The 15,310-nt window shown below is 42.4% G+C and overlaps 1 protein-coding gene across 2 annotated transcripts in view; it reads left to right on the top strand.

Moving 5' to 3' along the window:
* The window catches only part of LOC146798485 (solute carrier family 22 member 20-like), a 231,113-nt gene extending 216,104 nt beyond the window's left edge, over positions 1–15,009 (top strand). Inside the window, exons 9-11 of one of the 2 annotated variants that reach the window (XM_085625757.1) lie at positions 5,302–5,410; positions 5,744–5,816; positions 12,423–15,009. In XM_085625757.1, coding sequence (XP_085481883.1) covers positions 5,302–5,410; positions 5,744–5,804 — 170 coding nt within the window. In that variant the 3' untranslated portion in view covers positions 5,805–5,816; positions 12,423–15,009. Of the gene's footprint in view, positions 1–5,301; positions 5,411–5,612; positions 5,817–12,422 lie in introns of both variants that reach the window. The other variant, XM_085625756.1, reaches the window with a different exon arrangement.
* Positions 15,010–15,310: the final 301 nt, after the last annotated feature.

Genomic DNA, 15,310 nt, shown 5'->3' with positions numbered 1-15,310 from the left:
GAGATCTGGTAATAGCTCTGTTACCGTGATCATCAGATCAGGGTTTGTAAAATATGTCTCCATAGGATCTGTTCAAGGCACTAGTATCTGAAGATGGCTGCACATGTATGTATGACACACTCATCGTCAAAGCTTGTGACCACAAGTTCTGCTGAAAATATATGTACCTTGAAAATGGCCGCACGTACATTCACAATCAGGATCTATAAAGTAGGGGTCCATAGACTCTCTTAAAGACAAGAATATCTTCAAAATGATTGAGCACTCCTTTATGACACATCAACTGTAAAATATGTGTCTTCTTTAGGCCCCCCTCACAATGGTTGAGTATGCATGTATGACACATGGCCATTAGAGTATGTGCGCTAAAGACTTCCTGAAAAAACATCCACTTTCATGCACGCAACAAATACTTGTTCATGGGTCGCCTTAAAGCAAAATTACGTTCAGTTGGGCTAAGCACACATGCTTGACACCTGATGACATGTAAATGATGTGATCATCAGATCTCGCAGAGACACAGATGTCCAGAGAGGCTGAACACATGTGCGTGGCACTTCCCATGTATAGCATGTGACTCTAGAATCGCTTGAAAACATGGAAGCTGAAGCTTCCAGAATGGTTGACCACACTTGCATGACACATGACCAGTAAAATATAAATGCCCTGGAATCATTCAAAGCTGTGTAATATCACAATGCAGTTGCACATGAACCATGGGAATTAAAAAGTGTGATAGGATGGATCCGATAAAAACACCAGGGCCTTCAGAACGACTGAACATATGGATTACATCTGACTCGTAAATCAAGAGGCTGAGCCTTTAATACCCCTTTACCCCTGACTTGCAAAGCACATGTCCTGAAACACGTGTTTTCAGAAAGACTCATGCGTTGCCCAATGCCCATGACTTTCAACCTGTGCGTCTCAGGCCTTCATGCAACCCCGTATGTCTTGCGAACGCCGAGCAGGCACGCAGCAGCCTTTTCTTGTAAACTGAACTGGAGTCTCGTGTCACAGCACAGCGCCCCCATGAATACATGGGGAAAGCCGTGTATATCTGTGTTTGCCCCCAGGATGTGTGGACACCAAGTCCCAGAGTCACTCAGTTCAGTTATAATCAGGGAGGCTGCTAGATGATGAGTCTTGATAGTAATGAAAATGAAAAAGCACTCATCGTAAATGACATTCCCGGTGCTTGTCTATTATTACAATGCGGGCCTCTTCACACAGCTATCATGCATCTGGTTTGATGTAGTGATAGATAAATACACATGGAAATTCAGACGGTGCAGTAAACCGCGCTGCAGCAGTCTCTCAATAGAACCCGTAAAACACTTTAGAAAGGATCCGGTAAGGGAGGGGAGCAGAGAACCGTTTGCTTAAAGCACTCTGCTCCAGTTTCTCAAAATATTCCCGGAAACCCTTTTAAAAGGGCCTGGTAGGGTGGGTGGGGAATAGCAACGACTTAGCGCCAAGATAGTCTAGTTTATACCTCTTAACAGCGCTCACCATGCCTAGGAAAGGGAACCTTGGTCGAGGCTGCACACAGGAAGTGTAGATTATTTGGTATTTGTGCATTATAGGATACGCACATTCATGAATACGCACAGTAGCGGCCTGGCAGGAGGTTTCGCTCGGCATAGGTGCAGGCCTCACCATGCCAGGGCGCAGGGCCAGGGATTCGCCGACGCCATTCCAATCGACAGTTGTTGTTTAATCAATTGTTTTCTAATTCAATCGAATAAATTCAGAATTAGAAAACAATTGATTAAACAACTGTGAAAGTAAACTGAGGGTCCGGTCCAGTCCACCCGACCACCCACACCCAGCCGGCAGACTCTCACTCCTCCCTCTGGCTCCGACTTATAAATATATATATTTTATTATGTTCAGACATCATGTTGTGTACAACTTCTATCTTATCACTGACTCTTACTTTAACTTTTCCAAGAACGTCGATGTCGTCAAATGAGAAATGATTGTGGTCACTGCGCACTGGACACACTGGTGGCACGAGTCAGTCAGACAAGTCTGGTGTGGTGTCGTGTCTCGTGTGGCACTGGCGTGCGCGCCGCTGTGAGGGTGCAGCAGTGCACTGCTTGTCATAAAACTGTGATTGGCCATTTCCATTATCATAATGAAAATGGCCAATCACAGTGCGGCAGTGCCGCGGCCCGCCGCACCCAATGCTTATATGTATGCCTGCCCTCAGGCTCAGGCTGCGCAGTGTCTCAGCCAATCCTGGCGCTGCATTAGCAGCACCAGGATTGTCTAGGCATGGAGCGGGCTCGCCCATTAACCCTTTAGGAGCCCGGGGGCTGCTGCTGGCAACCCTCGGCCTTGGGTCCCCCCTCGCTCTGTACAGATGGCATTAGGTGGCTGACTGGCTGTACGTGCGCATGTTCGGGCTGGTCATAAAAATGACCAGCCCAAATTCGAGCATGCGCACTTTTGTAGCGGCGCTTATCAAGCGCTGCTGTCAGTGTGAGCCAGGACCAGAAGTGTGGCTCAATTGTTTTTGGAGAAGTGTGGCTCAATGGTTAGGGCGGCAGACCCTGATGCAGAGGTCTGGCCCGTACCAGGGTTCAATTCCCAGCTCGACGGGTCTTGGGCTCAATTTCCCCGGACCCGATAATTCTTGCCTCGGTGCCTATTCTAATCATGGGTCCCACTCTGCAACTCTGGGTAATAGCTTGCTTAATCTCCGGCCCCAAAATCCGTTAGGATGCCTGGCTTCACCTTGGGGGTGCCCAGGATTGGGCACTTCACAGGGAAAGGCCAGGAAGGGTTCCACAGCGGTATGTGTACAGCGCCTGAGAGACCCTTTCGGGGGTGTGCGGTGCGCAATATAAATGCACTACATTTACATTTTTATTTACTCAACCCTTGCACTGCCGCAGCCTGCCTCGGTCGTGTCCTGACCCGATGGTCACGAAGAGAACGAGTGCCATAATAATTACTAATAAATAATTTATGATGATGAGAGTTGCTTCTTGCTTGCATGGATTCTGGAATGAGGGCCCTGTGGCTAGTGGAGCAACGCCCCAGAGCCCCAATGGACGCACCGCCCCTGAGTTGAGTCCCCCCCAGTTAGTTAAGCAAGAAAGGACACTACACCCAACAATATATGCTTTAGATCATTTATCTCAGACCTCAAGACTTGAATGCTCCTGAGTGCCATGATTAGGTGGTTACATCAAGGGAAAGAGTTGACAATAGGAGAAATCTTGGCCGAATTTTGGGTGTCAGAAGGCTGGTCTGATCGAAGGGCCTCATATCTATTCAAGCCCTCGATGTTGGGAATCACTTGTGGAGATTCACTGTTAGTAATTATGTTTTCCTGTTGAGCAGAGGAGCTATGTTGGCCTCTTCAGTAAGGTCTTTTTGAGTCCTTGACTTTTTTAGGAAAATTCCTGCCACCTTCCCCCCTTTGTGTGCACAGGCTTTGCTGGGGGCTTTAGCTTTTGATATACTTTCCACTTCTTCAATGACAGTGTCAATACCCCTGGAGACAGAGTTGCGCTTCTAGGTTGTTTGGGTGGATTAGCTTGCGTATGTGCTCCTTGAGGACTAGTGCTTGCCTTCCTTTTCCTCGTCGTATTTTAGGCAAGTAGGTGAAAAGCCAAGAAAAGGTAGACAAATGGAAACACAAATAACAATCAACGCTGGGTTATTAAGAGGCTACAGTACAGTACCTGAGGTTCTCAGGGCCTTATTTATGAAAGCCTGTGACACTTTTACACTGCCGTTGCATCACTTTATGTGACGCAGCTGCGATGTAAACAATGCACCACGTTGCACCATATTTACATGGTGACGCATCAAAGCAGATGCATCACCTTGTAAAGCCCTTCGCCATTTATACGTGCTTGAGGTATAATGCATGCAGGGTGAGTGTTCCCCCGCATCAAAGCCTTGTGGAAGTGGCGCATCGAATTCTTCTGCCTGCCTCATGCGTGCATTGAAGAAAGGCCTCCCCCACTCATTGCTGGAGTTGCGTCATGCTTGCGACACAACTCCAGCAATGTGTAACTTTTGCGTTGACAGATATGTCAGGATTCCTGACGCATCTGTCACTCCTTGCGACATGGAGCGCCGTACAGTAAATACGGCGCATCCATTGCGTTGCAAGGAGGGCAAAGTGAAACCTGTTGCATTGCTGTTTTCACGCAGCAATGCAACAGTTTTCATAAATAAGCCCCTCAGTGCTGTTGGATTCATGACCGCAGCAAGTTTCAGAATAAAACCCAAGAGGGATGACCCAGCCCTGCCATATTCTGGCTTTGACGAGCCCGCCCTTGGCCATGGCTTTGCCTGGCACGTCCCGCAAGCGTCCCGCAAAGTGGGATTGCTGAGAGCAATCCTGGCACACTGTTCACTGGGACATAAAATCCCTTGAGTTGTTGCTGCTTGTTGGGGCTCAAGAACCCCTTCAGGTGCTGCCAAAATGGCATGCGAAGCGGGATTGCTGAGATGGCTATTAGCGCGGTGGAAGGCCCTTCCCCCTGCAGTCACCACTGTGCACACGTGCCTCCTGGTGCGCTGTTCACTGGAAGATAGAGTCCCCTGGGTTGTTGCTGGTTTTTGGGGACCAAGAATCCCTTCAGGTGCTGCCAAAATGTCCCCCACGTGTCATAAATATAATCTTGATTATCATTGTTAGCAGGGGTGCCATCGTGTTTCTGATGCCTTGCGCCTTTGACAGAGATCCACAGAGCGCTCTTTGTTCCATAAGAACTGCTGGGCGTCTCTCAGAACTCTGTGAGATTAATCTGCACCTTGACTTCTTGTAAGATCTCTTCATACCTCACAGAGGGATCACTTCCAAGGAGCAGACAAACTATTGTTTACCTGCTTTACCTTCCTGTTGTTTTACTTGTGTTATCGTCATGGTTTTTCCTGCAGATTTCCAGTTCTCTATTTACTACCTCTTCCAACCTGCTTCATTCCACAGCTTCTGTTCTGCTTCCCTCCCATCCTTCAGGTACTCTCTGGTTTATATTACACCCCTTCTCAGGGAATCCCTTCCCCTTAATAGAACACACACAGCCCCAGTCATTCAGTCAAGTCCGATCTCCTCCAGATAGTCTCCTGACAATAGTTTGTACCAAAAACACAGCATAGGAGTAGTATCATGTTTAATAAACAAACCGCATGGCCAGATTGATGTTGAAGTGGCTTCCTCTCTCTTTCACTGCTGTCTCTGGGAAGGTATTAATGGATGCAAATTTAAAAACCTTAATTAACAATGGAAAAGATTACCCATGGCTAAGAGTTTTTTTGTTCTTTTTCACCCAGAAATGCAAATGGTGAAAACAGTGCTGGCTACAGTTGGGAAGGGCTGTTTCGCCGGAGCCTTCACCAGTATCGTAATTTTCAGCGGTGAGCTCTTTCCCACCGTCATCAGGTATGTATCTGGTGTATTGTTTCAAGTTTAGATGAGGATGTTCAGGTTGTGGGGTGGAGGCTGCTTTCTTTTTTCTAATCATTTGTGCTAGTAGTGCTGTTTTGTTGGAGGTACATTTCTTCGTTAAGTCAGCACAAGATGAGGAATCCGTAAGCGCCATGCTTTACTTTAACCTCACTGTTGTTAATGTATGTCTTACCAGGCAGACTGGGATGGGGTTCCTCTCCATGAGTGCCCGGGTTGGTGCCATGCTGGCACCGGTGATTCAAATGATTGGCAGTTATGTCTCTTTCCTACCTTCTCTGATCTTTGGAGTCATTGCCATAACTTCAGGTGCCTCTGTCTACACACTGATGGAGACTCGGAACACTGCACTCCTGGACACTGTGGATGAAGTGGAGACCAAGTAAGTCCTTTCTCTCTGTCTATTACTGTTTCTATTTTCATTTTAAAAAGAATGTATCTGCTTAGAAAAGTAATATCTATCTTTGCATGGCTATCTGACATTTACGTAACCATAACACTTCCCAATGCACTGCCCAAGAACACACACATAGGCTTCTGCCCATTAGGGACAGTGCCTGTCAAGGACAGGATGGAAAGAGCTCTTCAACTGCCCTTGTTTAACCTACTAAATGTAAGGATCACTCCTGAAAGATCCTGGGGTCATATGTATCAAGCTCTTTTCCCGTTCGCAAACGGCCGATTCTCAGAATCGGCCCGTTTGCGAACGGGAAAAGGCCTTTTGTGATGTATCATTCCAAAAGGGAATCGCAAATTAGAGAATTGCAAATTTGCAATTCTCTATTTTGCGATTGCATTTAAGGAATTGCAAATTGCGATTCCTTAAATGCGATGTAACAAGCACCCAAGTTGTGCGAATTCTCCTTAAGAAATCGCAAATTACCACCAACTTCAAGTTGGTGGTAATTTGCGATTTCTTTGAAAGATGCACTTTTTGGCATTTTTCAAAGTGCCATGTGGCGCACATACATGCACTTAGGGCATGTATGTGCGCCACATGCACACACATGCTCATTTTAGGGGTGCATCATGGTGTCCTTATGACACCCTTGCACCCTTGAAATTATTCTCAATTTGCGATTTTCTAATTGCGAATCGCTAATTGAGAATGTCTTCCCATTCATTCCTAAGGGGCCTCCTGGCCCATAGGAATGAATGGGAAGGTATTCCTTAATTGCGATTCGCAATTTGCTAATCGCAATTAAGGAATGCCAAGGAATCGCTAACAATTTGCAAATTTTTACTTACATCTCGTTTGCGATTCCAAATAGCGATTCTAAAAAAATTGCTATTTAAGAATCGCAAATAGAGAATTTGATACATATGCCCCCTGGTTTCTTCTATTAAAATCCCTTGCTAAAGGCATCAAACAAACTCCCCTACAGGCACTTGATTGTCGACCTGAAGTGTAAGAAAGGAGCTAACATTAGAAATACATGGCAAGGACTAGAAAACGAATGTGATTCCTAAAAAATAACAAAGAGAATGGTGCCCAAACCTTAAGGGTTTTATTAAATTTGCTTCAGGTTACAGGTTTAATCAATCAACAAAATTGATAGTAAAATACAGTAAAAACATTTATATTTAAATGTTCATGTAGTTTAACTTTATATATAATCAAAAAGAATATGGAAAACAGAATGACATACAGTGAACAAAATATGACCTAAGCAGGTTTCATGAAGGAACTACACTGTTCTGAATATAGTATTGAACTTACAACGGGGAAATTCTAAGATTAAGGTGGCAGCATTAGATGAACCAGATTTGAGGTTCAATAAAAGAGTCTTAGTATTAAAGCATTAAGCTTGACGCTCTGGGCAGGGGAAATCAGCAGATTCAAGAAGAGGTCTTCTCTCAGCAAAGTCAAGATAGGGTCTGATCTGCTTTTCTAATAAGCATATACTTAAATCATAAAAGAAGTTTTCAGAAGGCCTCTCCTTATCATATTCCACTAAATAACCTAAACTAAAAGACAGTGTTCTCGTGGAGCAGGTAAACTACCTATTTTCTCAGCTTCCATCAAAAAAGAAAACATCTGGACGACGTTGGATGTAACATCAGTCTGGCCTACCTGGTACAAGACAGTATCTATCATCATCACAGTCCCCATAACCGAGGGCAATTAAAAGTTCAGTGCTCTGCGTGTCTAAAACAGTGAACAATGAACCTATTCTAAGCTAACAAGACATCAACAAGAAAGGGGGAAATCAAGACATTTGCAAAACATTTTTATAAAACATAGCATGTGCACTGAGGCCGGGTTGCAATTTTAAAGAAAGCATACCTTCCTTTCATGGTGATTACATGTATTATAATTTAGCTGTATATATGGCTCTCATTAAAAGCAATATATTGGCTCTCACTGCAAATGATTAATAAAGTGCACACATACTAAAACAATTCAAAATGTGTTGAGTATATACATTGAAAATGAAAGGGGTGGGTATTAAATGATGGTCCTCTACTCCCTTCCTTAACTACTTTTCTTTACCACATCAAAATATTTGCTGTTGAAGCTTTTGCCTCCATTAAAGGGTCACAATCAGTGGAAAAAAGCTACAGAGGCAAAACACCAATGAAAAACCTGGACACATGTATCAGAAGAAGGGCATGCCCAAAATAATATCAAGCCTTTAAGCAGCCAAAAAGAATGCTTAACAGGATTGGGACTCAATTTAGGTGTATTCAGAGCAAGGGGAACACATCTGCAAAAAGCACAGGGGCAAAGTATCAAGCAGGCAACTAACCTGACAAAAATACTCCAACTGCATTGTGACGCAGTCATTAGGTAGTTTATTCTCTTTTGTTGGGTCCTATCCAGGAAGAGGCAATTACAGGAAGAGGAAATGAGTTGCAGGAGCCTGTCTTGTCTTAGGATGTTGTCTTGTGATCAGTTTTAGTGTATCCATTGTGGAATTGGATGTATAATTCATAGGGAGAATGGCCATGCCTCCTATACAGGGCAGGAAGAGGTTTCCTATCATGACCACCCTGGGAAACGGCTGCTCCCTGGCCACTCCATTCCAAGGACCATAAAAGTAACTACTACAACACAAAGGACACACCAAGAAGGGACAAACCTCTCCCAAAAAATGGAACGTACACATCTGATCACAAACAATAACCAGGAGCAGGAAGGACAGCACAATGAGGCATCTGCCTGGGAAAGCAGGATAGAAGTTCCACCACTCCCACATGTGAGAGCTACTCCCAATGCAGACCAGGGGTATGTAGAAATTACCCAACTCGCTCAAGCCATGTGCCAAGTACCCAGTTATCTCTGGGCAGCTATGCCTTGAGACCCATAGTCTTGCCCTCACTAACCACCACTGGGCATGACTATGACCTGTGGCCATGCAAAGTGGGCAATGGATCAGGATGTTCCTTTGACCACCCCCTGTGTGGTACTGCAGTTAATGTACCTACCCTCTCCACAGTACCAAATGAACAATCCCTATGGCCAGCTTTTGTGGATTCTCATTTTCTGTGGATTTCATTGGGTAATGCAAATTTTCTGGTCCACCAGGAGTCCGCATTTGAACTATCTGTATGCAACTTTCCAAGATTAATATGAGTTCAATATATATATTTTTTAGAATGTTACATGGAGATTTTTTATATGTTGCCAAATTATGCACAATCCAAAACCTGTTTTTATCTGTGCAAGCATAACCAGTTTCTACCAGTACCAGTTGGTAATTGAAGCAGGTCATGGTACTTGGCCATGCTCTGCCTCAGTGCATACTGGTACCATTTATGATAAGGGGTGTAGAGGAAAATGAAATTGTTTAATGGGATCTCACTTTAGGTGTACCATTATATGAAAAATTATGAACATCTGTCCTCTATGTGTTTGTGTGAGATTTTAAAGAAATGCACTGTATAGATTTACACCAGAGTCGGTTCTTCAATCTTGCAGTTTTTTGGTGATCATTTGGAAGCACTCCGCTTTGGGAATTTGAATAGTAAACCCTATGGGCCTAATTTTGATCTTGGCGATACTCCCACCATCCCTCCTTGATGGCTGTTTCAAGTACTCAGTCAAACTGACAGAGTCCTGCCTGCCGTATTTAGTTGTGTGCTGGTTGAACCGCAGTCCGTTGATGCAGTGAATTCCTCTGCTGGCTGCCAGTACTCCATCGCCATCAGGCTGGCAGATTTGTGCCAAGCTTATTTAGATCTCTCCATTGTGCTGGCACTGTCCTAGCGTCAGTTTGCTGATGGAGTGAGTCCCTGGTGGAGTGGAGACTGGTAAGTAATACTTATTAATTTGTCAATATACACATGTGTTGTTTTTGCTTCAAAAACATTTTTGGTAATGTGTCCATTCAGGTGTGTTCATTATACCTTGAAAAGTTTTAAAATGAACACTACTTCTTTGCAGATAAGAAAAAATTGTTTGTAATAGCAATGCAAAAATTCATAAGACTACAGCAGTTGTCAAGACACGATCCCTGATAGTTAGAAAACTTCTGCTGTAAAGCCACTTAAAAAAAAAAACTCTTGGATACCACCACTCTTTCCAACCTTAGGCCTATTTCATTGTTGCCTTGTCTGAGTAAATGTGCTGAGAAATTAGTTAACACCCAACTCAATGATTTCATGCAAGAAGCTAACATTGATACACCCTAAGCAATCAGGTTTCAGACCTGGCCATTCAACAGAATCAGTATTACTCCATACCACCGAGACCTTAAAGTTTGCCCTGGATCAGGGTAAGGATGCGGTACTGGTTCTGTTGGACTTATCAGCACGTTTGACACTGTCTCTCATGACATCTTGAGAGACAGACTTGCACACAGTGGAATCACGAATAAAGCATTGGCCTGGATTAAATACTTTTTAGAAAACAGACATCAGATTGTAACATTGGGAAGTTACAAATCGGGTGAAAATTGGTTGTCAACTGGGGTTCCTCAGGGCTCATCCTTGAGCCCAACCCATTTTAATCTTTATATGGCACCACTACTTTTTCTGATGGATACTTACGGTGTTGAATCCATTGCTCATGCAGATGACACTCAACTGATTCTCACTCTCGATAAAAACTCCACAGTGGCAGAAGAAAGGTTTCACCACTGTTTAACAGCAGTGATGGATTGGATAAAACTGAATCATCTTAAATGTAACAGCTCTAAAACAGACCAACCAACCAACGTATTTAGGCCCAACCAGTGGTGGCCTTCAAATTCGGCTCCACCGTCCAAAACAGTAGACACAGTGAGAAATCTGGGAAAAAATGTTGATCCCACATTATCCTTCCACAAGCAAGCTATCGCTGTGGCAGGAATTTGTTTCCAAACAATAAAAATTCTCAGAAAATTCTTCGATCTACTCCCTGTGCCTGCCAGGAAGACAGTTGCAGCCGCCCTCATTTTATCTCGCCTGGACTACTGCAATTGTCTATATGCAGGAACTAAAAAAACGGTCCTGAAAAGATTGCAGGTGGTCCAGAATGCTGCAGCAGGGCTGGTACTCAAACTGCCCAGAGACTCCTCCTCAGCAACAGCACCAAAAAACCCTCCACTGGCTGCCTGTCCATAAGAGGATCCTTTTCAAAGTTCTGACCATTATTTATAAAGCTACAAAAATAATTGGACCAGAATACCTAAATTCCAGAACCAAGCCATACACCACGCAACATACTTTACAGTCATCTTCAGAGAATCTTCTTACAGTACCCAATTTTAAACTAAAATCTAGAGGTGGAAAGACAATGGCGGTCCTAGGGACCAAAGCCTGGAATTCCCTGCCAACACAAATCAGACACACACAAACAGAACCTATTTTCAGGAAGCTTTTAAAAACATGGATCTTCGCTATCCCAGATAATACCATGTTGTCTTTTCTCTAAGCTTTGCCACAAAGTTTTTTTCCTCCCAGGTGTCCTACTTCCGCTAAAGCGCCAACATACTCCTTGGAGTGAACGTTGCCCTATATAAAAATTACACATTCATTCATTCATTCATGGTCAGACAATTGTAAAAGTAGCTTACCTTAGATCCCGGGGGCAACAGAGTCATTTGTCGTTGTGGTGAAGTCGGAGCAGCAAAGGAGAGACCTGGACCATGAGGTTCAAAACAGAAACAGAAGTTAAAAACACTAAAAAAGGAACATTTTAGCTTAATTTCCTTTGATTACGCCAGCTCAGATTAGGAGGTATTCCCATCACAGTTGCCTCAGTGGAAAGGCACATTGTCATTAGCTCGGGGGTCATCTTGGCTGGGCTCCCCCGACAGCCTCTTCTGCCTATGACGCCGTCGACGTGGATGAAAATTCCTGGTGAGTCAGCATTTACCAACATCTGGGCGGACCACCAAGTAGGCGGGCGGTGAATCCAATCGAAAAAGTGATGGAGGGACCATTACCACCAAGATCTAAATCAGATCCTATGTTTAGGACCTCCCCTTTAACTTTTGTCCCCACATGACAAGCTACACTGAGGTTTCTAGGATCAACTCTATCTAAAACTTCCTCTACAAATACTTATTGGGAATTTTCTACAGATTATCAAGAGAGTCCAAATTTGTTAGCAATTAAGGAAAAGCGGTTGTTATAAATTGATAAGGAGTATCTACCATCAAATATCAAATGTGCTTTTTTGTAACACACTCAGAATGCAGATTTATTGCACAGAAATAATAGATGGATGGAGATGGCATAGTAATGTTAACTGAGCTGAATATTACGTAGGAAGATTCATTTTTTATATCATTGTTTCTGGGTAGTACAGCAGTACTGCAGCTGCTTACTTATACGTGCTCTTTTGTTTTGACTTTGTTCTCCAGCCACCAATACAGGATGGTACCATTGAAAGCCAGCAACAAATGTTGATAGGCATGATGATTTGAAGTAATAAATGTAAATTTAGATCATTATGCTTAGATTGAACAAAAGAATACCTGAGAGATGAATTGAATGTCATCACCCAGAAAGCTTTTGCATTGCTTAAAAACCTCCCTTGCTTCCATTTTTCTCTTGCTAGAGTGAAAGGAAAACCTTTGCTGGAGAAGGAGGAGGTGCCTCTGACACAGAAGAATGGCTCTATATTGCCCAAACCCACTTAGATCAAACGATGGAGCAAGAAGATCTTCCATACTCCTCTGCATCTGAAATATTTGCAGCAATGCTACATGAACTGAGTTTCCTTTCATCAACCCCTCTGCATCCCTACTGGAATCTGGATTTCAATACACTTGATTTATCTCACCCCGCCTGGGAACCCGCATAGCTTCAAAGTGAGCCTCTTAGCTTAAAGCACTAAAAAAGGCATCAGACAACTTTCTCAGGATCACCAGCATTCTGCTCTTTGTGAACTCCTCCTTGAGACATCATTTGGTGTTCCACTTTTGCTGGAGGAGGGTGCAGTTGATGTGGGGGTTGTAACATGTACATTGGACCACGCAGTAAATCGGGCACCTGCTGAAGGCATCATAAATAAAATGCACACATTAAATGGTTTTCCACTGCCTTTCATAAACACCTGACTTCTAGGATAAAACAGGATGTGGGATTAACTGAGACCATCGTTCTTGTTACTTCATAGAACCTGAAAGAACCACTTAGTCTCTTGCTGTGGGTGGATATGCTCTGCCTAAACTAGAAGCTCATCTGGGTAGACCCTTAGGAAGACTCTAAGCTACTCCATCCCTCAATTGTGTTAACTAATCATTGATAGCAGTTGATGTCACCATTTGCATATGAAATCCATAAAACAACATCAACGATATAAATATAAAACATAGTAACAACACTAAAATATTATGGTTAGTTAAAAAATACATCTGTTCTTCAATCTTTTTCCAAGTCTATACGCTTGAGATACATAGCTAATTACAATAAGGCAACACTGCTCCTTGGCTAAGAGTTGGCGATAATGCATACAATATTTATAAGATCTAAAACCAAGGGTGAGTAAAAATGGTAATAACTATTGTTGTCTAGGATAGTCATAGAGTTTACAAAAAAACATAAAATGTGCCATTGATTGCTTGGAGGTGCTATTACAAGGACAGGGGGGTCAGGAATGAAACCCAGTGCCCTGTTGGGGTAAGCTACCATAAAGTGGAGGGTAATGAGTCTGAAATTAATTAGATAAAATCTGTGTTTGTTAGTTGTAACCCATATTAGGTAACATTCCGTTCCTGACTCTTGCTTTAAATCTAGATTATTTTAATTTTAAAAAATCACATAGAAATTATGATGAGATATCTAGAAACTGAATTTCTTTTACTATACCAAAAATTTACAATTTGTACAATTTCATGCTACGAATGTTGGTGTAAAAAAACCTAGGACCTACTGGTTGCATGATGAGTAACAGAGTCATCATAAATATAACTTAAACTTTTTAATGAAAAAAAGCACATATAGCAATTACTATAAGAAACTCAGGCACTAGATGTATACTACATTATAAAACACAATCCAACAAGTGTAGTGCTGAAAATGTAGAGTAGTATAACTGTCCTTTGATAATAATTTGGAGCCTAAACTGCATTAAATGGAATGTTTGCTACGTTTCGGTGATCTACCAGCCTCATCCATTGTGTCTAGTTCCTCAGTTGTTGCTGTCCTTCAGTCCTGACTCCTTCATGGACAGATATACTCCTCTAAATCCAAATAAATATGCCTTTTCTTGTGGTAATTTCCAACAAGTAACCTGTCTCTTCACAGAGGTCTGCTAATTCAGGATTCACCCTATTGCCTTTATAATTACTTTTGCCGGACTGAATGTCAGTGTTGGAAAAAAAAGTGTATACTTTAATATACTAATAAAGTGTGAAGAGGAGAGCAGGTCCAATATTTACATCTCAAGTAGGTCCACTGTGGTTAAGAATAGCATTTTTGAAAATCAAGAATATCCTAAAAAGGTCACACACAAGGGAGTTATAATTTGTAATCCTATGCTCTCCATTGAAATACAAAGCCAATATTTTCAATGTGCACGCTGATTAACCTATTCTGGCCTAGTGTGAAGGAATGGTTTTTGTTTTTCTAGTTAGTTGTAATCTTGTATCAATTTATCTGCCACTTTGAAAAGAATCAACAGCATGGAAAGAAAGGGAGTGATGGGAATATATCTGCTTCTAGAGTCGGCTTTAAAGAAGCAGTTTAAAAAAAAAGAATAATTATGTTCCAACACAACTGCACCTTCCATAGCAATCATCAGGTCCAATACATTTCAGTCAAAAATACAGTAATGTCCTTCTCAGAGCCACCAAGTCACAGTGACGGCAGTCAGCATAATGACACCATGACTAATTCTTCCTTCTCAGTGTAATGATTGTTATGAATTTTCTCTTCTAGGAATTCCCCCTTTTTTAGATACATGTGCTAATCAATCAAAAGGGAATGTGTGTGCTTAAATGGGATGCACATTTAGTTTACATAATTTTTCTTTGCAATGTGATATTCAAAATTGCTTGAATATATTTATAGCATTTAATCTGTGCTAACCGTGCCGTTTTGTTTCAAATAATTGTTATTTTATTATGAGTTAAGTTTCATGGAAAGCAGATAACTTTGTGTCTTTTTTGTTGCTATTATTCGAAAAGCACATATTTGCAGAGTTAGAATAAATAAAACTGAATCATTCCATTTTCTGTCAATTATTCTTGAACATTCAACAATGACCACATAATTTCATAAAAGCTGAGCATAGAGTGTTAAGGAGATGAGAGGACCCTTTGCGTCACGCCAGGCGTCAATGAGATAGGCCATGCAGAATGACATTACTCACTTTAACTGAAGGCAACCAGGAAAGGCATTCAGCCTTCGATTGCAGAGCTTATCTGCCCGCTGGCCTTGCTCAATAAGAATATCCGTTTTTGCTCCTATATTGAAATAAGCCCTATTGTTCAGACAGAAATG

This window comes from Triturus cristatus, chromosome 9 (assembly GCF_964204655.1).
Source record: "Triturus cristatus chromosome 9, aTriCri1.1, whole genome shotgun sequence".
Taxonomy (NCBI): Eukaryota; Metazoa; Chordata; class Amphibia; order Caudata; family Salamandridae; genus Triturus; species Triturus cristatus.
Note: the sequence above shows the minus strand (reverse complement) of the source record. Positions and strands in the feature narration are given on the sequence as shown.